Source organism: Pteronotus mesoamericanus, unplaced genomic scaffold (assembly GCF_021234165.1).
Source record: "Pteronotus mesoamericanus isolate MK-2021 breed Mesoamerican mustached bat unplaced genomic scaffold, CSHL_Meso_final contig_90, whole genome shotgun sequence".
Taxonomy (NCBI): Eukaryota; Metazoa; Chordata; class Mammalia; order Chiroptera; family Mormoopidae; genus Pteronotus; species Pteronotus mesoamericanus.
In genome coordinates this window covers 36,798,356-36,825,308 of record NW_026555277.1, presented here as the reverse complement: position 1 = coordinate 36,825,308, position 26,953 = coordinate 36,798,356, and the positions used below count along the sequence as shown (strand labels likewise).

At 36.0% G+C, this 26,953-nt stretch overlaps 1 protein-coding gene across 1 annotated transcript in view; it reads left to right on the top strand.

The window, feature by feature from the left end:
• The window catches only part of ANO3 (anoctamin 3), a 286,782-nt gene that overhangs the window by 203,259 nt on the left and 56,570 nt on the right, over positions 1–26,953 (top strand). The window contains exons 7-14 of the mRNA XM_054585980.1: positions 5,023–5,067; positions 7,695–7,826; positions 10,887–10,993; positions 12,059–12,114; positions 13,315–13,436; positions 16,239–16,373; positions 22,612–22,708; positions 26,726–26,786. Of these exons, the coding sequence (XP_054441955.1) occupies positions 5,023–5,067; positions 7,695–7,826; positions 10,887–10,993; positions 12,059–12,114; positions 13,315–13,436; positions 16,239–16,373; positions 22,612–22,708; positions 26,726–26,786 (755 nt within the window). The remainder of the gene's footprint in view (positions 1–5,022; positions 5,068–7,694; positions 7,827–10,886; positions 10,994–12,058; positions 12,115–13,314; positions 13,437–16,238; positions 16,374–22,611; positions 22,709–26,725; positions 26,787–26,953) is intronic.

Sequence of the window (26,953 nt, the reverse complement as noted above, 5' to 3'; positions counted from 1 at the left end):
ATCCCTCAGATGCAATTCAACCAGATGGTTTCTTAGCTTTGCCCTCGGTATCAAAGGAAGATTGTAATGAGATGCCTGCTTAGTTCAAAGATTTATCAGTCCTTCCTATAGGCAAGCAAATATTGGATAGAAATGATTTCCTACATTGCATATCTTGTGTTATATGCAGAATGTTTCCCTTTCCTCAATCACTTTTCAAAATAAAATTCAATAGTTTTCATATTATATGCCAAGTGTTAACTCACACTTAAGATAGGGATATTTGTACTTATTTGGAGCTCAGTGTGCTTTATTATCTGCTAAGAATGTTTTAAAATGTTCAGAGTAACAAGATACCAATAAAAAGGACCTCTAGATAATGAATATGAATGAACAGTAAGAGAGCAATTAAAAAATGTGGAGAAATTTCACATACCTGGTAGCACGAAAGAGGCCAGCTCTGGTAAGAGTGTTGACATCCCTAAGTCTTATGATATTCATTTAAAAAAAATGATACTAATATTTTTTATTTCCTGGTAAGGGTGCATTTGATAGAAGAGTTCTGATAAGAGTAAAGAAAGAATATAAAAATTATGAAACTTATGCAGTTACTGTCTCTTATTGATGTTGTGTCTTAAATTTTGTCTTTATAATATGTTTTTCAAAATAATGGTTACAGGTGCGGTACCATGATTTAATAATAATATCTTAGAAAATATGCAACATTTCCCAAAGTATATCAAAATAATGCTGGTTTCACAGGCTCTTAGTAGAAAAACATCTTGTGACCAAATATGTTTCTGAATTTCCTCGTTATACAGTGTTTCTTCACTGTAGGAATTTTTAGAGAAGTGGTTCTCATTCTCAGTCTTAAGAGTACATCAAAATCACCCAAGAAACTTTGTAAAGATAAAGGTTTGTGGGACATCACCTGGATATTCTGGCATATTAAGTCTAGGATAGGGTTGGATATAGACATTTGTAACAAACATCCCAAATGACTCTGATGCAGATGTCTCAGAGATTGCAATATTTTAACAATTATAGAATTTTTTATAAATTTTAAGAGACAGTTATACAGAGCAACCTTTCCCAAATTTCCATCTGATAATGGGTTTTTAAAAATTTTAATATGGTGGTATTCTTGGGGAAAGAGTTTGAGAAATGCTGGAACACAGACTTCTTTTGGAATATCTTTCCAGATCAGTTTACATCATAGATAACAGCATTAGCTAACTCCTTAGTAATTAACTACTCATTTATTTATTATATTCCTAAAATTTGGGAGAGTTGTCAGCTCACAAAAAGTGAATGCTATTCAAGCCTAAACTGCATAGTAGAGCATTTCATGATGGCCACTTCGGTTTCCAACTGTCAACTGTGATCACATTGAAGAACATATATGCTGCCTTTAAATATACAAAAATAACAAAGAACTTAAATAGGAAAATTGATATCTCTTTTTAAAGATCTATGCATAAAAATTTGGCTAATCTACATATTTAGTCAGTGTTGAAATATACATGTTACATTCCACAAAAATAGCTGCAAATTTATTCAGAAAACATGTTAGAGTTTTAGCACTGCCTGCAGACGTTTTCAGCTGACTTGTATGAACATGAATCTTGAGCAATTTATCTAAATTTTTGGATTGAATATATGTGTAGAATTGTCTATACCTATATTTTCTAGATACTTCTTTGCTTGATTATTCTTCCAAGTAAATATAGCCTAAATAGTAGACTTCATGTTTCAAAACTAACCACAAAAATTTCAGAGAATGAAAAGTCTACATTTTCCAGTTTTTACCCTGTCAGGATGGACTTAACCTGTCCTCTTTACATTCCAGAAATATCACCTCCCACTTACATTATTTTTCTTTGGATTCCAAGGTGCTTCCTACTCATCCTTACTCTTCTTTCACATTAAAAGCGTCAAACATATTTTAGGATGATTCAATCACCCTATAGCTTCACAGGTTGAGTTCCAAGATGGGGTCAACCTTTCCTCTTTCCTCAAACTTCCCCCACAAATATTTTAAATATAGCAAATTTGGCGGAATATTTTTGAATTATTAAGAACATTTTTTTCTAGATTAAAAATATTTTTATCAGAATTAAGAGTAAACTTAGATCCCTTTTTAAGCAAAGGATACCTTACTCAAAAATAAAATGGTATGAAAAAATACAGGGAGCCCAACACATAGAATAAATAAAGGTGGAGTAACTGTGCTTGACAAGGAGCTGTGGACTCAGGGTCCCGTCTCTGTGACTGCCCTCCTCACGTGGCCCTGCTGTCATTTCCATGTGTGGCTACTTGGCTGTGTGAAACTAGTTAGAAACAGTATTGAGATAATTATTTACTTATAATTTTGAGTGATTGTATAATAGGTAGGTAGGTAGGTAGGTAAAGTAGATAAATGCTGCCCTGATGCAAGGTGTAAAATAGCAGACACTCTTCAAAGGAAAAATAAAGAAAGCTCTGTACCTGAATAATGCACAGTTAATAAGTTACAGGATAGAGGGTTAGAGGTAGGAAATGATTTGGTTCTGCAGGTTCTTTTCTGTAGAAAACTAAGAATTGCAGGTGATTATTAACTTCAGTGTATACTTGTATATTGTTGGGGATATATAATTAAAAACAAAATCTCCCCCAATCCAGAAAACTGCTCCACAGATGTAGAAGAGAAAGAAAATATTTTTATTATTGAATAGGCATTAAAATGCAATGTGATATGCATCACAGGCAAATAAGCTATTCACCATAAAAATACTTTTTTAAAACTCTGAAAGAAATGCATTGCAGAAATTGAGACATAGAGGAAAGTTTGTCTTACGTATATTTTTTAAAATCAGCCTTGAAATTTAAAACTGGTGGTTAGATAAACTTTTAAAGGGTAAAAAAAAAAAGAAATTGTAAAGACATAAAAATAAATCTCGCCTTTTTACATGCCCAAACAATGCAACCCATAACTGACATGTTCTCAAGATAAGCAGTAACCAGTCCTCAAGTAAAAGGATTCAACAGCAGTAATTTTCACGTAGTTCGTCCTAGATTTGATTGGTAATGAGGGTGTTAGTTAATAGGAAAAATTTTGTTTCTTAGTTTAATGTTTATTTGCTGTTATAATGCAAGTGGTCTTAAAAGTATATATGTTCATCTTGTATGACTTTCTTTCTTTCTTTATTCCAAAGCACTTCAAACTTTTTTAAAAAATTGTTTAACTATCTCGAAGTAACATGAAAAAAAAAAAAAAGAGAGAGAGCAGTGTTTAATCCGAATGCTCTTTGCTTTTATAACATTTCTTATCATATCCATGACCAATACTTATAACTGTAATCTTTTTATTCTCTTAATCACATTTGTAGATTTTTTAATGCTAAAATTATTTTAAACTAATTTCTACATTTGTAGTTTTGTAATAATATCTTATTAGCAAATGTTTATTGAATGTAAAATGTTCTCAGACACTGAAGGACATAGTCACATCTCTGAATTAAATAAAGGATCACTCATTTATTCATCAGCTATTTTAGTTCTTACTACTTCTCAAATAATGTGACAAGTACACACCAGGCATACAAAGTCAAATGAAACAGAACTACTGTTTTCAAGAAGCTCAATGTCTTACAAAAGATAGTCAGCGAACAGCTGTATAACAATGGGATAAATAGTGCAAGACAGCCTATGTAGAGGAGGTTCAGAGTGAAGATGGGTTTATAGTCCAATTGGATGGAATGATATATCCACACAAATGTATGTATGTTTGAAAAAAATGAAAGGGGAAAATAATTTAAATTTGGGTTTAGAATAGACATAGCCAGCTTCAAAATCCCATATTTGAATTTAGTGTTTAGTATGTCAGGGACAACTTAAAAATTATTTTCTAGTCATATTACCAGTGATGCCAATGAAATATGGTAGCTAAAAAGGTTTTCTAGTTTTCTAAGCAGTTAATAATACAGTACTAAATATAAATTGTCCTGACTCTCAGCCCTGCTTTCTGGATACCTGCTTTCTGGAACACTGGCCTCTGTTACAGGTTTTGATGAGCAGGGATACAGAGGCTCAGGTTGACATTCCCAAGCTCCAAGATGAGGATGTAGTGAGAATCTCTTAAGAGATTAATGAACCTCTGTCATTAGAATTTTTAGTTTCTCTAAAATCAGATATGCTACACAGCTACTTAAAACACAGTATCTTCCATTTCTTTTCATCCAAAACCTTAGGATTAGTGGTCAGAGTCCTCATTAACTGTGCCTTGTTCATCATCCCCCCCAATCTTTTATCTCTATCTTCAACTTGTAATCCATGCTCTAGTGATGACCAAAATAGTTGCAGTTCCTGAATCTTAACAATGTTTGTCCTTGGTCCCATAACCATTTCATATGCAGTCTAGAATGCCATGTCTCAAGTACTCATTCAGAGGACTATTCCCACTCATGCTTCAGGATTTAATACAGACAGCATATCCTCTGGGAGGGTTTCCCTGTCTCCTTTTTTCCTCCATCTACAGAAACTTACTGAGATCCCTTCGTAAGTATTTCCGCAGAACTGTTTTCCTGCATTGGCACATTTTGTTGTAACTATCAATTGTCTCCTCAACCGTGAAGCATACTCTTTAAGAGTAGAAACCATCTTTATTCTATAATTTTTTTAGAGGTTATACCTTAACATTCCTTGTAACATCAGAAATATTTATTACATATGTGTCTACATGGAGGGATGGATGGATGGATGACTTCAAATAACAAATGATCCAGTAAATATGCATTGTGTAGCAGACGAGAGATCTTCAAAAATGGAATTAAAAAATCAAATATTTAAAGGGATTTGTTGATTTATAAAAGTGTTTTATTATTAGTGACTTAGATTCTGAAATTAAAACAATGTAAATTCTATATATTGTATCGGTTGATTTCAGGTCTTCCTGAAGCATGTGGAAGTTGGATTATTGAAATGCTCGAAATTATTGAATGTTGTCAGTCACTGGTTTCACTCTTTTCATGTGACTTCCTCCAGCTCATTTCTCTTATTTTTCAGGAAAAAATCCTATTACACTGACCCAAGGAGCAAATCAACGGGCAGGTTGGTGGGTGATACATAATTTGTTTATGACTAATTTGTCGTTTGTGGGAAAAAAATAGAAAGGCATTTGATTTCCCTTTTCAGCAGTTGTAAATTTTAGGGGAAAAAACCCTATTGATTTATTCAAGAGATTTCAATAATTGACTTGTGCCAAATTTAACAGTTTATAAACAGATAATCTCTTTTATTTTAATGTACCATTGACATTCCTACAGTCCTCACTTGATATGTTTGCAAGTTAGTGTTATAGAAGATTTTAATTTTAAAAATAGTTACAAAAACAAGATTGATAAGTAAACATTGACCCAGTAGATAAATAAAACAACAAACCCAACAGAGACCTTCTGGATCATGTGTTCCAAATCTCTTATTTGACAGAGGTTGTAAAAAAAAGACTAGCATCCACAGTGATGAATTGCCACACAGCACGTTGCAAGCACAGAACTACTCTTATTTCACCACCTGAAGCTGCGTGTCTTATCCTAATATTGAAAACAAACTTCTTTTCAGGAGCTTTCATCTCAAAACAGCATCTTTTACTTATGGGTATCAGTAGCTATAATAAAGGAGTTAATCAGACCAGAAGCCTGAGACAGAAGAAATCATCGCGCCTGAACTGCCTTGGCCCTCTTTCACGGAAGGAAATGTCTCCTTTTAACAAATGGTTAAACAAAAAGCTGTGCACACTTGGCTGCTTTTCTGCTCATTGTGAAAAACAACAGAAGCAAAATATGAATGTGGTAGAGTGTGCCCTATTGAATAATATTATAGGATATTCCAAGTCGGAATGACACAAAAACTAGACCATTCTAAGAAAGGATTCAGTAAATCTAGTTCTTTTAAGAAGAAAATGGCTGAATATAATTTAGATCTTTACCATAGGAAAGATTTCAATTTTAAAATAGGAGAATATTGGTCTCTTTTAAACATTACATTTAAAATGTAGTAGGAATTTAGGAATTGCTGACAAGTAAATCATGGAGGCAGGGGGAACTTAATATTAGAGCAAGCATTAAAGGGATTAGTGCTCAAGTTGCTTTTTTAAAAAAAATCTATCATTCATAATGATCCACAGCCAAGTCAGATTTTCCTTTTGTCCAGTTAGCATGCCCTGGGTCAGAATGAACTTTCGTCACTCCCCTGTGCTTGTTTGGTCCTGGTCTATGTAGCAAATTTCCAGTTATTTTCATGTAATAAAGCCAAAGTCATTGGAATATTATAATTTATAAATTTACAACTGCAGGGGTTTTTTCTCCTTTTTTTTTTTTTTCCGCATGTGCCTGCTTAATGTTGGATGTGTTGAGAAATGTCTCAATTTGTTTTTGTTTGCTCTATAGAATTAGTGAGATTTTGCTGCTGTATGATAGTGGGTTTTCAGATAAATAGGCATCTTTCTTTCAGAGATTTGCAGAAGGATGAAATGCTGTATTTTAAATAGCAACAAATATCTATTTATGTAATATTGTCATAATTTAGTTTTATAATAAACTTGTGCTTCGAGTGCCTAATAAATATGTATACATTAAATCCTAAAGAAACAGCATTTTTAATAGTAGAAAAGATTATTTTTTTCTATTTTGGTCAAATTTAAAAGTAAACAAAAAGGGAACACTATTCGGTGTCCCATGTTTTATTATCATTTGTATTTGCTGTTTTTCTGTTTAACTTCATGAAATGAAAATTCAATTATCAGTTATTTCAAATGATTATTAAAGTCTCTTAAACATTTATATCATCAACCTTTTTACAATTTACTTTTTACAAATATTCATTGGTCCTTTACTTTGTGGATGCATATGGGGAAAGTAGTGAGTAAATAGAAAAGTGTATTACACATTAAACTGAAAAGAAGAATGTCATGTTATTCACCTTAATGTACACATTCAATTAAGGAAATAAATGATTTTGATGTTATTAAAAATTTTACCATTGGAGGAGAAAATTTAAGCGGAGTATGTTAGGGGGAGTCATCACTGTTATAACATTAAAAAATCCAATTTGAAGATAGCTAGAAAGAGAGAAACAAAATCAATTATGTGCACTTAGATTTCACTTGTATTTTTTCTTTCTTGAAGTGGGAAAGTTATTCTGTGGAAGGTACTTTAGCCAATAAACATGAGGTGATAATTAATGATGAGGTGATAGTTAATGTGCAGGTAATTACTCACCTTTTCAAGTTCATCATTTCTCCTGCCAGGAGAAATGGGGAATGGTTACAGTTTTATTATTGCTGCCATTTATCATTTGTTTACAATGCACTTTCACACTCAATTTTTAAAGTGTCTTAAAAATAACCCTTCAAGGAAGCAGAACAAATTGTAACTGCTTTTGGAGATCAGAAAAAAATCGATGACTCTGTCATCCCTGCTCCCCACCGCACCACGCCTCACCCCCTAGTCCTCACAGCTGGTTCGGTGCAAGTTGGGGTTCTGACCAAGCACTTTTGACCTTTTAAGCCAGGTTTCTTTTCATTTCCTCCCGGAAACAGGAGGAATGTACATGTGTGATTGTGAGTGCGGATGTGTTTAATGTCTTTTTGGAACTCTTTTTTTGGAATGGCAGTGGAAGGTAGGCATTACTCTGGAATGCAGACTAATCTAATATGCTAAAATGTGACTTTGTTCCAGCGTACACAATTATTACAGAAGACTCAAAAAATGGATGTCTCAAAACCCAATGGTTCTTGACAAGTCAGCTTTTCCAGACCTGGAGGAGTCGGACTGCTACACTGGCCCCTTCAGCCGCGCACGGATTCACCAGTGAGTTCCCATCTGTTTTCCCCCACTACCTGCCTCGGCATCTTTCATTGTCTGGGAGTTGTTGATAGAATAAAAATAGCTGGGACCGGTCCCGTTGTTTGCCGAATGTCAGAGAATGTATCATTTTATTAAAATGTACACTTAACTTAGAACAACACTCAGTGAACATTATTAGTTAATTACCAACTACGATTTAGAGACATTCCAGTAATGAATAATTAATTGTAAACTCATGAAATGATAGTCTAGCTCCTAATTCTTTGAAAATAATTACTATGGTAGTAAGTCAGTTAAAGTAACAAAAGTAACAAAAATGATGATAATATTAATAATAATAGAATTGCTGTTAAATAACATGCTTGAATAATAGATTGTTCTCATTAAGAAATTACATTTAAAATTATATTTAATTAATTTGTATATATTAGTTTAATCCACTGTAGTTTAATCTTATTAAGCTAAGGTGAATAAGTATTCATTTTAAGGATTTGTTACATGCGTTTCTATCTACCAGCATACAATATTTCAACTCATTTCTTTATTCGATGACTATTTGCTAAGTTTCTACATGATGCAGACTGAGGTTATGACGCAGTCCCTGCTTTCACAGTACTTCCAGTCAACTGGGTCAAAACAAAGAGGTAAAGTTAACAATTAAACAAAATAAGATAAACATGAAGATGAAGAAATGCACAGTGTGCAGTAGGTCTATAGCAAGATCAACTTGCTAATACATAATTTTGGATTGACTTAAATTCTGGGATGTTGGAAGTTGAGAGGCAGGATGAAACAGAATTCCTAACCGCCAAACATGTTAACAGAGCCAGCCATCAATGGGAAACCCCCTCTTTCAAAATTTTTTATTTATGTTATGATTTACTCTTAGAGGTGGACGTCTGGAAGCATTACTTTTTAATCCTAGTTACGGGAAGCAGAGGAAGGAATGGAAATCCAAATGACTTCTACATTGAGAGAAAGATTGCAGTTTCATGGAAGGTTTTTGTAGTACTTTTTCAAGCTCTATTATGCACCAAATTAAAAAAGAAAAATTCTGCCTTTTTTCTTTGAACCTGAGAAACTAGGGCGATCTTCCAAAAATCGCAAGGAGATCATGAAACTGTCTTGCTTAAACCACCCCTGCTCATGGACTCTCATTTACACTTAAAATAAAATTCAAACTTTTTATCAGCTACCATGTGGCCGTATAAGTTGCAGTCCCTGCCCAGCACTGTCCTCTCATCTTCTACAATTTCCGCACCATTTACTTTAGGGACACAAGCTTTGGTTCCACCCATTGAAAGCTCAAGCTTAATTCCCTCTCAGAATTTTTGTTCTTTCTGTTCTCTGCAGATATGTTCTTGACCCACATCTTCACATGGCCTATCCCTTCTTATCATTCAGCCCCTACTCAAAACCCACCAGTTCAGAGAGCCCTTCTCTGAAAATCTTCTCTATAGTCCCCTTGTACCAGTCATACTCTATGCCGTTAGTTTCCTTTTTTCTTCATATTAACAACTCCTGAAGTTACATAATTGATTTCTTTACTTATGTATTAATCTGTTTCCTTCCTTTGTAATGTAACTCCACAGAAAAAGAATTTACCTGTTAAAAAATATTTGTTCCAAAATTTCTGAATCAATCTAATAGTGAAATAATTGGACATTCTTTCCTGTTCTTATAATTTACAGGACACAGAAATTTTAATTCAGTGCATCCAAGTACAATATCAGAGTATTAGAAGGACTCTGGGTCTAATGAAATGGGCAGGTATACAGCTACAGAAGGCAAAGTAAAATTAATGTGTTAGGAAAGATACAAATAAAATGCATGTTTATGTAAGAGAAGGAGGAGCTACACCTAGAAAAGAAGACCCAGGAAAGCTTTATGAAGGAGCTAGTTCTTCTCAGCAGGTAAACGTGTGGAGGGAGGTGGTGAGAGGTGGGAGTACAGATACGAGAAACAGAACAAAATCTTGAAGTAAAGAAGTGTGGGATTCGATGGTGATGATAAATTCTACAATTTGACAGACTCACAGATACAAGAAGCCAGAGCTCTAAGAAATAAGACAAAGGGGAAGGTTTAAATGGAAGAATAGAGAGCCCTCAGAGGAAAATGAGAAATTTAATTATGCTTATTGTAGAGCTGCTGACCCATTAATAGTAGGAGTCCTCCAGGGGTCAGAAAGTGCACTAAAAGTCAGGTGGGAAGTTGCACAGCAAGTTAAGAGGGCTTTCCATAACCTAGGCAAGAGGCAGTGAGACCCAGAACAAGATGGATACAAGAAAGCCAGAGAGAGGCAGTGTAGCTATAAAAGCTGCTTCATTTGGCAACTCTTGGAATATGGATGCAGAAGAGAAAGTAAGGATCATAGAAGACCTGATACTTCAGGGCCAAGAGTCTGAGAAAATGGAGGCTTATCATTCATAAAGATAGAGCAACTGGAAACAAGTTGTCAGCAGTTGAGTAAGGGCCAGAATGCTTCCATTTGTTTGAGGCTCCCACTATGTTATAAAGTAAATACTAAAAACAGACTCTTTCTTTCCTCTTGGGATCACCCTTTTGCTTATTGTATCACTGACTGTCACCTGGCTCCCTTTGCAGCTCTTCCCACGTAGGGACAGAATAGGGCATGAAGGGGAAGGGAGAGCAATTGCTTGTTGCTGAAGTTCTGTAAGTAAGATAAGCTAGCTTGGAAAGTGTGGCATGGGGAATTACATCCATTTTTAATGTGTTCTATTTGGAACTCCATTGCTTAATTAAAATGTATGGGAGCTAATGGAAACTCCTTGTTCAATGCCAAACAAAAAACATGAAGACATCCAGGCTTTCTTACAAACTGAAAGATATTAACATGAATATTTGACAGTATACTATGATGTGTGTTTAATTTTTCTCTGCCGACTGACTTTCATTTTAAAGAGGATGGTTTATCTCCCTGTTTACTCTACTTCACATACAATAGTTGAAAGGAGAAGACAGATGGATGACTGCCCAGGAAGTTGTCACTGTTGCTGGATTCTGTGTTCTGCTCTATTAAAACCAATCCCCCTATCTTAACAGCTTCATAATAAACAATAAGGACACCTTCTTCAGCAATGCTACTCGAAGCAGGATAGTCTATCATATGCTGCAGCACACCAAATATGAAAACGGAATATCAAAAGTGGGTAAGAATGCTGATAAATAATGTAGAGAAAGGAGAATTAGCGGTTGCTATGTTTCCAAGGAATATTTAACAATCGAAGCTCTGTCTTCATGCATTAAATATGAACATGTAACACATTGAGCACAAGCTCTAAACATTTTATTTTTCAGCCTTTCAATAAAACAAACAAACTGTTTTAAAAACATTTGGCCATATGTATCAAAATGTGAAATGTGCAAACACTTTGGAACAGAAGTTTTGCTCTTGAAATTTATCCCAGAGAAATAATCACGCTTTGCATAACAATGTACGCAGACATTTGTTCATTGTGGCTTTGTAGTAAAATAAAACTGGAAATTCTGTAACTGTCCATCATTAGGAATTGACAAATAAATTAGGCTACATCCACATAATACATCTCTTAAAAATGAAATAATTCAAAGGTTTCTCAACACCACTATCCCTTTGAGGTATTTTGAAGGGTAGGGAATTCCTCAGTTCCTTTAACCAAATTTTGTTTTGAGGGAAAAGTTACTCTAGGCTTGTGTGATCCACAATGAATGGATGTTAAAATTCCTCCTGTCTCATGACGTGGCAAAGTGAAATCCTATGTTGGTGCATTGCAAATCTCCATGTATTAATGTTGTAAGGACAGAATTAGACTCTCAGCATTAGTCTCCTTCACAACCTCAGTGTCCTCGTAGGTGAGGTGGTTATGGAAGTCATTTTGGTTATTCTAAGTATAATAAAGACTTCTACATGGTCTTTATGTTTTCAAGATTTTCTTTATTTATTTTTAGAGAGAGGGGAAGAAAGGGAGAAAGACAGGGAGAGCAATGTCAATGTGTGGTTGCCTTTCGCGTGCCCCCTCCTGGGGACCTGGCCCACAACCCAGGCATGTGCTCTGACTGGGAATCGAACCAGGCACCCTTTAGTTCGCAGGCCAGTGTTCAATCCACTGAGCCACACCAGCCAGGGCACAGTTATTCTAAGTTTTTAAAGCAACTTATTGTTCAAAGCGTATATATGTTGCTTCAGAAGAAAGACGTCATTTAAACTAACTCAAGAACTATTCTTCTCCTTTCAGGTATATGTAAACTGATAAACAATGGCTCATATATAGCAGCTTTTCCTCCACATGAGGTAATTTTGAAATACAATTTTCATTACAAAAAAATTAAGGTCTCATGCTCAATGCTTGATCCCTTTTTCTTTTTTTAATCTAAATCTGGCTCCCCTCTCTCAAGAAGGTTCAATCAGCAACCAGCCCTGGGCTTTCCCAAGGCCCCCACAACATTTGGTGGCTGCACGCTACTGGCTCCTCTGCTCTAGCGCCCTCTTGCATTTGCCCGCTTCAGGAAGCCCAGCCTCGGAGGGAACTCCTGCGCATGCTCAGCCACCCTGGCTGATGCCTCCGCTCCAGCACAGAGTTCCATGGTGGCACACCTTTCCCAAAGGGCGGGGTCCTAGTGTGCGCCTACTGCACGGGGCTCCCTGAAAACCAAACCCACGGAACACCTACAGCCCGCTCTGTACTTGATTCTCTGCCTGATTTTACCTCTCTTCCAGTTTTAACTAGAAAAGCTTGCTCTAAGCTGTGGTGGGCTCTGCCTACTGAGTCATGAATTAAATTTGAATCAGTTTTAATCCCATCATGCCCCCCATACACACACAATGCATTCATTTTAAGGCAACTCTGAATTTTAATATAAGAATAGAGTCATTAAAATGTCATTTCTGCACTTTCAAAACTGGCCATTCTTCTATTTATTAAGGCTGAGGACTCTCAGGATATAATTCTTTTACTGGTGGAATTCACAGTATAGTACAACCCATGACAGATAACATGTGTTGAGCACTTACTCTTTGGCCTTGAGCTAAATGTTTTATATGGTTTATCTCATTTAATCTTTGCAAAAAACTCTTTGAAATAGACAGTGGTATAAACCTCATTTTATGAATAAGTCATTGAGGCATAGAAACGTAAAGTATCAAAAGTACAGTTTTGAGCCCTGGAAGCCAGACTCCAGTTTCTCTCAGTGATGGTGAAGTCTTATTAACAGACCTTAGGTTCCAAACAGTAGAGTCTAGTGTACTTTAGGTAAGAGGAATCCCATTGGTTTAAAAAGGAATTGAAGAAAGGATTTTTAAGGAACTATCAGAATATGTTCAATGAATGAGAGATATATAAAGACATCATCATTCCAGAGAGGAGCTTAAGTTTACAATTTCTGAAGCTTTCAATAAATTTTTTAATTATTCTTTAAGAATAAAAGCAATTCTTATTTAGTTCAAATTTTAGTAAAAGAATGATATCGATTTATCTTACTATATCTGTTTCAGGGAGCCTACAAGAGTAGCCATCCCATCAAAACTCATGGACCTCAGAATAACAGGCATCTATTATATGAGCGCTGGGCACGCTGGGGAATGTGGTACAAGCATCAGCCCCTGGATTTAATCAGGTACTGCAGATGGATCGATAATGGAAGACATATGCTGTTTTGTTGTCATTTTCTTAGATTTGGAAATATTTCATTTCCTCATCAAATTACCTGTATCAGGATGCAATCAGGAAAAAATAAACCACTATGAATCTTTTCAATAAAAGGAATTTAATTAAGGAAACTGTTTGCACAGGGGATAGGAAAGCTGAGAAATCAAACAGGAATAATGAGACAACTCAAGATTAACAACAGAGGAAACTGCTAACCAAACTAAAGCTCAAGGGAAAATTAAATAAAATATATTTCAGTGCCCAATACCTGGACTATGAAATTCATGATCAGACTACCTGCAAGAAGGGAAAGTAGGGAGTAGAGCTATGGATAAACAAGGACTATCTTGAGGACAACGAAGGGAGGAGAAAAGATCCTGTCTTCTCCTCTCCTTCCTCCCTCCCTCCCTCCCTTTCTGCCTCCTTCCTTCCCTCTCTTCTTCCTTCCTTCTTTCCTTCCTTCCTTCCTTCCTTCCTTCCTTCCTTCCTCCCTCCCTCCCTCCCTCCCTTGAGTCTCCAAGTACCTCCTGGGCCCACTTAACCAGAAGCAACTTATAAAGGAACCTGTGTAATCTACTTTTTTGTGAAAACCAATCAAAACAGGGAAAGGCAGAAAAGGGATTTGAGAGCAAAGAGAAAAATGACCAACAAAGCATCTATGCGTATATTTATCTTTCAACAAAGATTTAGTGAGTATCTGTTTGAGTCAAAGTATTAGTATAAAAAAATATTTGAATCTGAAAAGAGCACATTTTAAATCTTGTCAGCTATAAAACCCACTTAACAAAATAGTTGTGTGGCATTTTTCAAAAGATTTTACACTAGGCCTCTGAGAGATTTAAGTGTAAAAATTAAATGAAATAATTCTCTCTAAAAACTGTTCATCATTTGTTTATTTATAGATGAAGTTATTTCAGCAGCAGAATCCTATCATCAAATGATATGTCACATGAGAAAGCAGTATAAAAAATACAGAAATAGAACGGCTGTGGGCGAAGTGTGATGGGGAGGGGCACCCGTGGCCACCCTGTGTTCATCCTTGCCCTGTCGTGGTTTCAGCCACCTTTAAGGAACACTTGGATGGCCTGGGAGACAGTCAATACCCGTGCTCTGGCCCAGGGGTTTTCATCAGCCTTCTTTGCCTGAAACTGTCTCTTTCCTCTCCTGAAACAGATCTGAAATCGGATGTAACTCAGGTGGTTATAATCCTCTCAGATAATATTTCCAACTCCTCTTTCTTAACCTTTAACAAGGAGTAATTTAAAATCTCAGCATACTAATTTGTGTAAGGGGTCTATGTGTAGTTTTCTATAATTATTCTAAAACTATCCTATTAATATGTGCTAAAAAATAACTCCAACCTTTAGAGGAACACCTGTTTAAAAGCACAAAGCCTTTGCTGCAACACCTGTTATTAAAACAATCTTCTGTTTCAAAGTAGAACATTATCATTGTATAAAAAATGAGTAGACTAGTGATGCGTGTCTCCTGAGAGAAATAAATTTTAAAAAATTAGACAAATGATGCTTAATGGCTTTATGTCTACCCCTGGTAGAATTTACACAAATAATACAGAAAATAAAGTGGAAAAAATAATAATTTTCAGAAAGAGAAGTCTTGTTAAGGAAAAATATAACATGAGAATTTTCTTCCCAGCAAGAATTACTGCCCAGTGCAAAATTCCCAAATGAGCTATAAAACACCAGTCTTTAAAACTATTGCTGGGACAAAACTGTGTGTTAAGTTGCCATTTTTAGCAAATGGAGACTAAACAGTAGTGGAGAATTCAAGAAGTTATATCATCTTATACCAGAGCTTAATGAACAGTGTGACAGTTAATATTGCCAGGAGACTTGGTGAAGAAAAAGTGGTTGAGTAGTTTTTTCAATCACCTTCTTCTGCCATTTCCTTGTAGACTGTATTCATCAGCTGAAGGGAAATAAAATGCATTTGATTCCCTTAGCTTCATTTGATATTTCCTGTGGTGGGAGCTAGTAGAACAAGACATAGTCCACTTCTCAGCAGCCAGAGTCATGGGGAGGGAGAGAGGAATGGAGAAGTGCCAGGTAACTGCCACAAAGTGTGTGAATTTAGGTCACTGAAGCTTGGGTGAGGACAGGACATCTAATCCATGGTTGTAATGGGAGTCAGGAAAGGCTTCCTGGAAGAAGCGGTACAAAGTGAAGGATAAATAAAAGCCAGACACAGGAAGAAAATGAAATGTATTATTCCAAAGCATGAACCGAATAAAGAATCATGTGCTCCAGGAACTGCAGGGTTGAACTTTGTTGAGGAAGATGTGACATAATTGTGCAGATTTGTCTACTGTAAAGTGTCTGTGTAATTTTGCATATGGAGACTGAAATCGAATCAGCTTTCCCCACCCACCTGGAGAGGACGCTTTTTTCTATTCATGCAAAAACAACATGGTATAGCACAGCTCTGTGTGGAGACCAAAAAAGCGTTTCTACTAGGAAGGTGGAGAAAAGCAAGAATTAACTGGTAAAAAGCTTGATGGACAATATTAAGAAGTTTGACACAAATAAACACATTTTAGCAAATTGTTCCTATAAGGACAAGTTTAAAGACAAACAATGTCACCATTATTAAAATTATTAAGAACCATGAACTTTAAGATAACCCAGACAGAGCGTCCAAGGGACCGAGCTGGTCGCCTCAAGTGTCCATCTGAAGTTCTGACCAGGTGTAACATCAGTATTTGTAGTGTTACTTATGTTGCTTTAAGCTAACAGTTTGCTTTCTCATGCAGGCTGTATTTTGGTGAGAAGATTGGGCTGTACTTTGCTTGGCTGGGATGGTATACTGGAATGCTGATTCCGGCAGCACTGGTTGGCTTGTGTGTTTTCTTCTATGGAATATTTACAATGAATGCAAGTCAAGTAAGGTAAGCTTATTAACAGACTTATTGAAAATCGTTGGTCTTTCTTCTGATTAGACAAAAGCTTTATTGAACACAGACTTATTGAAAATTGTTGGTCTTTCTTCTGATTAGACAAAAGCTTTATGATAATGCTAAGTATAAAAAACAGGTGATGATACTACAATTTATTTGCTGTTTTTTGTGGATTTTTTTGTAGGGGAGCATTATAATAAAAAAGATAATTTTTCTACTATCATGTGCAAATTCTTTTGCATAAGTTCCAAAATTGTTCCTGTTTATGCCAAATTTATCTTTCTAGTTTATGCTGCATAGTAATTTAATAATTTAATAGACAGTTTTATATAGTTTACATTTGCACAGCATTCGGTAGTCTAGAATGCCCTCTCAATATATCAATTCAAATAATTATATAGCTACTGTTCTTTAACATTTACAATATACAGAGACCTTCCAGATATGCTGTTTCATTTACTATATATAACCTCTACTATATCACCCTTGGCGGTGAGTACTCCTTTTTGTTGATGTGGGAACCTTACACAGTTAAAGATGTCTAAACAAAATATTCATCCCACATAAACCTTGCTCTAAGTAATCTACTCTCCTGAGAACAGAAAAGCACTCTCTACTTTCTTCTTACTCTCGATAGCAACAGATACTGTAAAAAAAATCTTGCATCAACTTTAGATATCAAGATAGTGGTGAAATAAGGTTCAACAAAAATCACACATTTATCAGAATAGTGATTTTTCTGTTAAAGAAGAAGTGACTCAAGACTTCGATATAGGAACAATAATATATTGTTTTTCAGCAGTGGCAACAGTAAAGACTCAACCTGACACTAAAGACTCTTAAAAGCATGACCTATTTCATATATCTCAAGAATATCATTAAGTTCAACCTTCTATGATACACAATTCAAAATATGAAAAAACACCTCTCCTGTTCTTCAAAGCTCAGCACTTCTTTCCCTTTGTTCCAACTTTGAACCATGGCTTTGCCACTGGGTAATAATTGGGGCAGCTAATGGGATCGTGAATATGCATTTTCTTGAATTTTAAAAAATATGTATCCATACGCATATGTTTGTATTTGTGTGTATATGTATGTAACAGGTTTTCCTAAAAAGAAAGTACTTTTCTTCTCCTAGAAATGAATTCTGCCCCATAAGCAACTGCTTTGATTTGGTATCTCAGCATGAAGTTCAAAGAAAACACCTACTGTTCAAAAGCACTTCATGCAGTCCCTGGTTTGCTTCAGACTTTGGCTAAGCCACTTACCACTCTGGAAGGCAGCATCTTCTTGTTCTTCAGTTTATTTAATCAGTGTCTTACAGTTTTTGGTGTATAGATCTTTTGCCTCCAGGTTCAATTTATTCCTAAGTATTTTATTCTTTTTATATAATTGTAAATGGGATTGTCTTCTTAGTTTCTCTTTTTGATTGTTGTTGGTGTATAGAAATGCAACCAACATTTGTATATTGATTTTACTGAATGGGTTTATAAGTTCTAAGGGGTTTTGGGTTTTGTTTTTTTTTTTTTTGGTGGAGTCTTTATGGTGTTAGAAAAACACTCCTTTAAAATTTGCCCTGTCTGGTGTGGCTCCGGGGATTGAGTCCCTGCCTGCAAACCGGAAGGTCACCAGTTGGATTCAGGGCACATTTCTCCATTGCCGGCCAGGTTCCCAATTGGGGGCATGTGAGACTCAACCAATAGATGCATTTCTTGCACATCAAAGTTTCTTTCCCTCTCATTCTCCCTCCCTTCCCCCTCTCTAAAAATAAATATATTTTAATAATAAAAATAAATAAAATGAATTAACACAGGCAGAAAATGATTCTTAGTTAGCTACTGTTCAACTTGGTTCCATGGATACATATTCACAAGGTTTTACCACATTGTGTAGACTCCCCCTCCACCCCTACAAAGCTGAAAGTGAACAAAAGGTAATGAAAGGAATAGATTGGCTGTTCCTATTGATTTATGTACCAATGGAGTAAATTAGGCTCCTTTTGTATGAGTTGGTATTCTCTAACCTTTAATATGAGTGTTTCAAAAGGCTTTAGCAAACCCTTTGCTTCAGTGCTTTTTGGTATTATATTTCTGTTACTTCTGTCACGCTATAATTAAGATCTTGTCAGACTTTCTATTCTAAATCAAGATAAGCTTAACCGAATATCTTGACTGTCAAAACTTTATGGAGCTGAAATTTTCCATTCAAGGTGTCAGACGTGAAGTTGTAGGTGTTATCATGGTGGGTTGGGGGAGAACACAGAGCTTTTCTTTTGTGTTGCTTTGTTTCAGTATGATTTTAAGCTCTTTTTGTTTCCTGTAAAGAAACAAAATGTTAAAAAGCTGGATTAGATTGTATTTATTATGCTTCTACCAGCTTTGTTCACATAAGTTAAAGCTATATTTCTTAATTTCCCCGCAGTTAATTGTAGAATTATGTAACAATCAAGTTGTAGATTATTTATTATATCTGTAAGTACACATATATTTACATGTGTTCATTGGTTTTACAAAACCAAAGGTGGTCAGATTTATGGCTGGGAAAGGACATATCATAGGAATATAAAAATGAACCAGCAGGTAGATATCGCCTGCTTCTCAGACCCTGAGTTTCAGATTTAGAGCAAAGAAGAGAAACCCCAACTTTCTAGTCCATCCTTTCTTCTTTGGTATTAGATTCACCAAAGAATTTATGTGGTCCTTAATAATGACCACCTTTCAAAAGCAGTTGGGTCCTAAAGAACTTCTAGACCCTCTCCTGACAGCACCCTTAGCAACAAGAGTTTCTTTCAGTCACTAACTGTCTGTGATGTGTCAGGCGCATTATCAATACCCCTTATGTAATATCCCAACTAGATGTCATATCCGACTAGAGATAAAGAAATTGATCCTCGGAAAGATAAGTGACTCGGTCAGGGGACTATATCTAGTAAATGGTCAGCTAAGTTTCAAATCACTATCTAATATATTTTTTAAATTGTGGTAAGAACACTTAACATGAGATCTACCCTCTTTAAAAATGTTTAAGCAAACACTACGATATTGTTAACTATAGGCACTACATTGGAAAGCAGATTTTTAGAACTTATTTATCTTGCACAACTGAAACTTTACACCTCTGGAACAGCAGCTCCCATTTCCCTCTCCCCTAACCCTGGCAAACTAGTCTGCTCTGTTCCCATGAGTGTGACTGTTTTAGGTGCCTCACGTAAGCGGAATCCTGCAGTATTTGTCCAGCTACTGGTTTATTTCACTTCATATAATATCCTCCAGTTCATCTCTGCTGTTGCCCATGGCAGGACTTCCTCCTTCTCAAGGCTGAATAATATTTCACTGTATATTTATACAACATTTTTTATCTCTTTATCTATCGATGGATATTTGGGTTATTTACATATTTTGGCTGTTGTAAATAATGCTGCAGTGAACATGGGAGTGTAGATATCTCTCCAAGATTCTGATTTCAATTCTATTAGATATATACCCAGAAGTGGGATTATTTAATTACATGGTCGTTTTTTTTTTTTTAAGTTTTTGAGAAAAGTCCATATTGTTTTCCATAGTGGTTGTATCATTGCACCAACAATGTACAAGTGTTTCAAATTCTCCACATCCTTGCCAACACTTGCCATCTTTTGTCTTTTTGTTTGACAATAGCAATCTTAACAGGTATGAGCTAATACCTCATGATTCAGTTTGCTTTTCCCTGATGATTTTATCTGACTCTAAAGTCCATCCTTACTCATGCTTCCATACTGCCTTCTTTGAAATCTACTTAAATATTTTCACAATTTCCCAAACGGGACATCACCAAGCATCTCTGTGAGGTGTCACAGAAAGCCTGAGACCCTGGAGCAGGTCCAGACCTCCGCCCCCACCTTGATGAATCGCTCTCTCCACCCATTATCTTAAGTGCTGGGAATTATTATTTCCTTTGAGTCAGCCCTTACTGTGTATACCTGACAGTAGATGTAAAACAAAAGAAAGCCACAGGTGAAGTCGTGGTTTATATTCTTCGCCTAAGCAGAAGTTAAGAAAACACTCATGCTGAGCTCTCTTTCTCCCTCTAGTGGTGAAGTAAAATGAAGAAATTTCTGATGCTCTCAAATCCCTCATTTCAGGCTAAAAAACACATGATCAAAAGTTGTTTAATATTTTTATTATGTATTGTTTCACTTTGAGCAAATTACAGAAAGTGAGTTTAATTATTCTGGAATTAAAAATAGGATTCAGCCTGATGGCTGGGATTCTAGACTTGATGTTTTGTTTGACCATTTGGAAAATGAAGAAGATGATACAGTGTAAACTGATTGGATAATACAGTTAGTATGAGATTTCAATGCAGGATCCATTGTGTCATTCTTAAAACACAATGAATTATGATAGCAATGCCATTTTAATCAGAATGTCCTTCAAGAAGTATATTAATTCTTCTTGTTTGTAAAAATTAGTATTATTACTAAGAGAAGATACAATTCTCTCTTTCTTAGGGATTTTTAAATGGTGTGTTTTACTTGTTTCCTCCTGCTTCTTATAGACATCCTGATTACTAGAAATATGGTGTATGTGAAAATGGGAGGGTGACAGTATATGTGAGACTCATTACATCACCATCATTAATAAGTTAGTTTTGGGTAGGAAAGTTTTTTAAATATAAAACAAATGTATCTTTCTTTTAGATACATTATAGTTGATAAGGAACTGGACCCAGAATAAGAAAAACCTAAATTCAGTTCCCAAAAGTACCTACTGTTAGCTATGTGATTTTGAGCAACTCACTTAGATGAAACATCTGTGTGCTCTATGTTGTGGAAGTAACTCCCCTTGCAGGGGATGATTACAGTGAGTACTGAATTTAATGAACGGGAACTCATCTTTGCTCATTGTAAAGCACTGTGTATGACTATAGAGTATTCTTACTTGCTATTATTACTACTATGGCTTGAGGATATGCACATCCAGCGCCTGAAATGCACATGAATTCTGTTTCTGCTTCATTTGAGTGCAGACATTTTAGAAAACTGCAATTCTTGCTGCAAACGCCACCAATTAAACTATTATTTTCAGACATATTTTCAGAAGCCTTGGAATTTCTTTCAACATTTCCAGAGCAGATTTACTTAAAGACAACTTATTCAGGGGATACTCAGTGGAGAAGAACAATGTATGACAGATAAAACACAAAACATCTTGAATATAGGTTGTTGTAAATTCTCAGGCTGTGAGGCTTTTGAGAAGTTGTTATTGATACCCTGCTCCTTTCGCAAAGTCACCTATAATATATACTTAGATGTTTTGAAAGGTAGAAGCATAAAACTGAAGAGACATATTATAAAGTTACATTCTAATGAAGAATATATTTCAGTAAATAAAATCTATGTCATGTCAGCACAAAAGTGTGTGTCAAGGTACCACAAAAAATAAAAGGAAAGGGAAGGAAAGAAGGAAGGATCGGCTTCCTCGGATTTCCAATGGACATGATACACTGACTTCCTGCAGTGGGGGTTATGAAATTGTGTGAATTATGGATTCTGTTTATCTTGCTGATACTAAGGCAGCAAGATTCAGAGAAAAGGGCAATAAATTTGAGAAATCAGAATAGTCAGATGTGATTCCAGGTCAGCCACTTCCAAGCCTGTGGGCTTGGTTAAAATCCCCTGGGTGTGAAAGTATCTTCATAACAAAACCCCACGGGTCTCTGAAGTATAAAATATGGCCTATGGCCATTACCTTCTCTAGACAGAGATTTCTCAAAACAAAGAAGCAGACAGAAATCTCTGTGTCACAAATATCCTAAAAATTCAAGTTGGAACCCTGTCTCATCCTTTGTGGCTCAGTTGGTTGTTCCATGCACCAGAAGGTTGCGAGTTCTGTTTCCAGTCAGGGCACAGACCTAAGTTGCGAGTTTGTCAAAGCACATGCAGGAAGTAGCTGATTGATGTTTCTGTCTCACATCAGTGTGTGTGTGTGTCTCTCTCTCTTTCTCTCCCCCCTTTCCTCTCTCTTCCCTCCCCCTCTCCCCTCTCTCTCAAAAATCATTTAATGGATATTTTTTTATTCAAAAAAAAATCCACAGTCTTAAGTTCTTCTTCATCTGTCTACCATGCCCTGTTATTTCCATTTCTTCTTTTCTTCTGTCTTGCTGCCGCCCACAGGATTGACCGTAGGAGCTAAGCACCTTCCTAAACATGAAGGCTTACGCTTTCTTTTTTCTTATTTGATTTCTCAAGCCAAGAAATTTGCAAGTCTACTGAGGTGTTCATGTGCCCTCTCTGTGACAAGAACTGCTCACTACAGAGACTCAACGATAGCTGTATCTATGCCAAGGTGAGTGTGGCCCCTCACATTCTCCTTACTGAGCTCTAGATAGTAAAAAGGACTCCAGTATATTGCTTTTTACCAAAGTTAAATGTTCCCAATAGTTTCAACAACCTATATCATTGGCAACGGAACAAGATGTCACTCCACGACAATTACAAAATGAGCATACTTTTATTTGAACGTCGTTGGCTTCCTTTGTTTTTTATAAATTGATTACTGCTATCATAGACAAAAAGTGTTTCTGGGAGTGGTGTCTAGATTCTTTTTCAGAAAAGGTGATTATTTTTATTGGTAATGATTACAGTTGAATTTTCCATGAAGGCTCTTGAAATTAAAATACTTCTAATTTTACAGAAAAAATGAAATGACATACCAAAAGTTCTCAAATTACTTCCTTTTAGAATGACCTGAAGGTTTTTTAAAACTCCTGAAACCCAAGTAATCCCCAGAACAATTAAATAGGGATCTTTGGGTTTGAAACCTAGACATCAGCACTTTTTAAAACTTCCCAGATGATTCTAACATGCATATGAGTTTGAGAAATTAAACTTCACAATTAGTGTTGTTTATTTATAAAATGGTATTAAATTATCATTAACATGTAATAAAATGTACATATTTGTAGTGTATAAATTGGTACATTTTGATTAGATATATGCACCAGTGAAATCATTACTACAATCAAGATAATGAACATATCCATCACTTCCAAAAGCTTCTTCACACAGTCTTGTTTATAATCCCTGCCTCCCAGCCTGCCTACTCCACCACTGTACTCAGGCGACCAACTGCTTTCTGTCATTATAGATATGTTTGTATTCTCTAGACTTTTATGTAGATGGAAACCTTCAGTGTGTGATTTTTTTTCTGGCTTCTTTCACACATCTTAGTCATTTGGAGAGTCATCCATGTTGTAATATTTACCAGCAGATTATTCTTCTTTACTGCTGAGTAGTATTGCATTATATGGCCATACCAGAGTGGGTTTATCCATTCATCTATTAATGGATTTTGGGATTGTTTCAAGTCACTATCATTTTAAATAAAGATGCTATGAACTTTCACCTACAAGTCTTCCTAGAGATAAGTACTGTTTTTTCTCTTGGGTAAATACTTAGAAGAAAAGTAGATGGATTATCTGGTAGGTGGATATTCAACTCTCTAAAAACTGCCTAATGATCTTCCAAAGTGTTTATACCATTTTACATTTTTGCCAGCAGTGTCTGAGAATTCCAATTTTCTATATAGCCACTAACCCTTAAGATGTTCAGACTTTTTAACTCTTCTCATTGTAGTTTAATTACCGGAAAATAATTTGATCTTTTGGGGTCTTGATTTTAAGATCTGTGACATGGGCTCACAGCAGTGCTCTACCTAACACTATGTCCTCAATAAAAGCAAGATCTTTCTTTGTACCCTACTCAATGCACTATGAATAATATGGACTTGCAGTCTGGCCATGGGAATAAGCACTGTTCTTGTCTCTGAGTTCCCGCCACTGTTACCTCTAATCCTTTCAGAAGTTTCTTTCCTTGTAGTTTCCTCTCATACATGTTCGCTGGGCACTCTCTGGATGGCCCCTCTCTGCACTCTACTAACTCTTTCAGTGCAGGAACCTGAGGCAATCATAATACTCACTCCATTTGTTCTCTGCTTCTCCAGGATCATCAGCGTTCATTGCTTAACATCTGCTATCTTGGAATCTGTTGCTTATACATTTGGTGCATTCTTTGGTTATTTCCAGAATGGGGATAAAATTAGTCATTGCTCTTCCATCTTGTTCAGAAGTAAAAGTCTCTATACAATTAATTTTGACAAGGCTGGATATAAAATCAGGAGACCCTTAATATTCTACTACAACACCAAACTTGGTGAAATTAGCTTCTGAATTATATCTTGAGTGTGTAGCATGGAAAAAGTCTGTTTTCTTTATAATTTCACTTCTAACATACACTTAGTTTTGAATGAGTTCAAATGTTCCACACTGATATCTCACTTTAGGAAGCATTTTCTCCACAGTTTTTGTAAAAGCCAGGTGTATTAGAGTTTTTAGATGTATATACACATGTTCCTCTCCCAGCCTGTGCATTTCAAAGACATGACTGCCTTAGGGACACCAACAAATTCATGCATATGTTACTCCTGCCTTCACTCGAACAGATCTAATGAAACACACTGGCATTATCTGAAGACTAAATATCCATATAAGAAACATCGACATATGGCAGAGTGAGAAAGTGAGGAAACTGTCCAAAACCAGGAGGCTTTTGTCATCACGCATTATCTACATTCCTCCTTTCCTTGGTAGAAAAGAGTATGTTTAGGTACAGTTATGACTCACGTCGTATGAATATTTCACGTGTACCGTACTGTATCTCATGGATGTATTTCTCAAAACTTAATGCTTCAATTTGTTGAGTTAAAAAAAATAGCTGAGATGTGTGACCAAACTGATCAAGAAAACAATGAAAAGCTTTTTTAAGGAAAATATTGCATAAACTATGATAAATCGTGTCCTTGCAACCCAAGTGTTGTGAAGTGTGGCTTTTTTATTTGCCACTTCTTTAAAAGCATGACTGATTCTGGGACAGGCTGCTTTTTCTTAGTACGTTTTTAGTCCCCATTGTAAAGTCTCTGCTGGAGACTCTCAGAGGCCATTCCCCCGCAGCAGGCCGTTTCGAAAGGAAAGCAGACAGCTGTTGAGTTGGTGGTGGCAACAGGTGTCTCTGCGGGATGCCTCTGGATTCCCCCGGGGGGTGTAATTTTATGAGCTCTGTAGGAGAGTTTCTTCATGATTTTTTTCTCTCCTATACATAATATAGACTAATGATCTACTTATGATTGTTAGGAAAACCCATTTTTTTTTTAACATTTTTAGAAATCCCAAGCCTTGACAATCATGGAAGCTTAGAGCCATATCGGACATCTCACACCTATCCACAAACCATCAAAATGTGCCCATCTTTTGTACAATGATATTTTCAGTGATGCTACATTATAGGAAAATACATCCTACCTTTATCTGCTTGATATTTTGTTTGCAGTGTGTTTTAGGTACTATAGTCAAAATGCACATTTACTCCCCCCATTGAGCAGCCCCTGAACTGTAGACTGAGCAAAGAAGAAACTGTTTTACTCCCAGTTCCCTTTTAATAATGTTCTTTCTGTTTTGTCCCTAACTGACTTCTCTCTCCAGTGAGGTTAGTGCCCCTATTTTCTCTATAGTGTTTATGGTTTGTATTTGACTGCCAGACACTGCATCTATTTAATCTCACTCACTAACTTATACATATGGTGAGGGATTTATGCAAATGAAGAGAAGCAAAGGTAAATTAAATTTACACTTTATTAAAATCAAACAGCTCTTGCAACCCTGAAAATTGTATTCAGTAACATCATATAACTGTACATTATTCTTTATAAAATTTCAGGTAATGTCTCATTCAAAAATACTTGCACTATATCCTACATGTCAATGATTTATGAAACTTCTGAAAAACAACTTAAGATGAAATTCATTGCACCTTATAGCCTCTCTGTGGCCATGGTCAATTCTGAGACTTCAGAGAGTAGGGATAGCACGGTGATACGGTGCCATTGGAAGTCTGCCTCACTAGTGGAAATCTGCATTTTGCAGCTTCCCCAATCTCGGATGTTTTGCTAACAAGAAGTACAACTAGGTATGCTTCAACTGGGAAGCTGACTTCTTACAGTTCACACAGTAGCTTGACTTTCTGTGGCCCACAACAACTTCAAAGTGCTAGAACCATTCCTAAGTAGAAATGAGGATGGGTCCAAAGGGAATAAAAGGGAGGAGAGAAGAAAAAGGAGGAAATGCTCATCCTTTATCTCTCTCCATGAGAAAATCACATGAAACAGTTGCAGGATTCATGAAATGATCTCATACCTTATATTTACAAACTATAAAATAATGTGATTACATTGGAAAAAAATATAGGACCAAAATGCTGGATTATAATTAACCAACAGTGTGACTCATAGTTTTGTTTGTTTTCCATTAAGGTGACATATTTGTTTGATAATGGAGGGACAGTCTTCTTTGCTATTTTTATGGCAATATGGGGTAAGTATGTTCTTCCATTACTTACTTCCTACCCTTCATTTTCTGAGGCTGTTGCTGTGTTTCTTCATATACACACATGTGCAGACACACACACACATACACCCCCATGTATCAATTCAACACACACACACACACACACACACACACACACACACACACACACACCC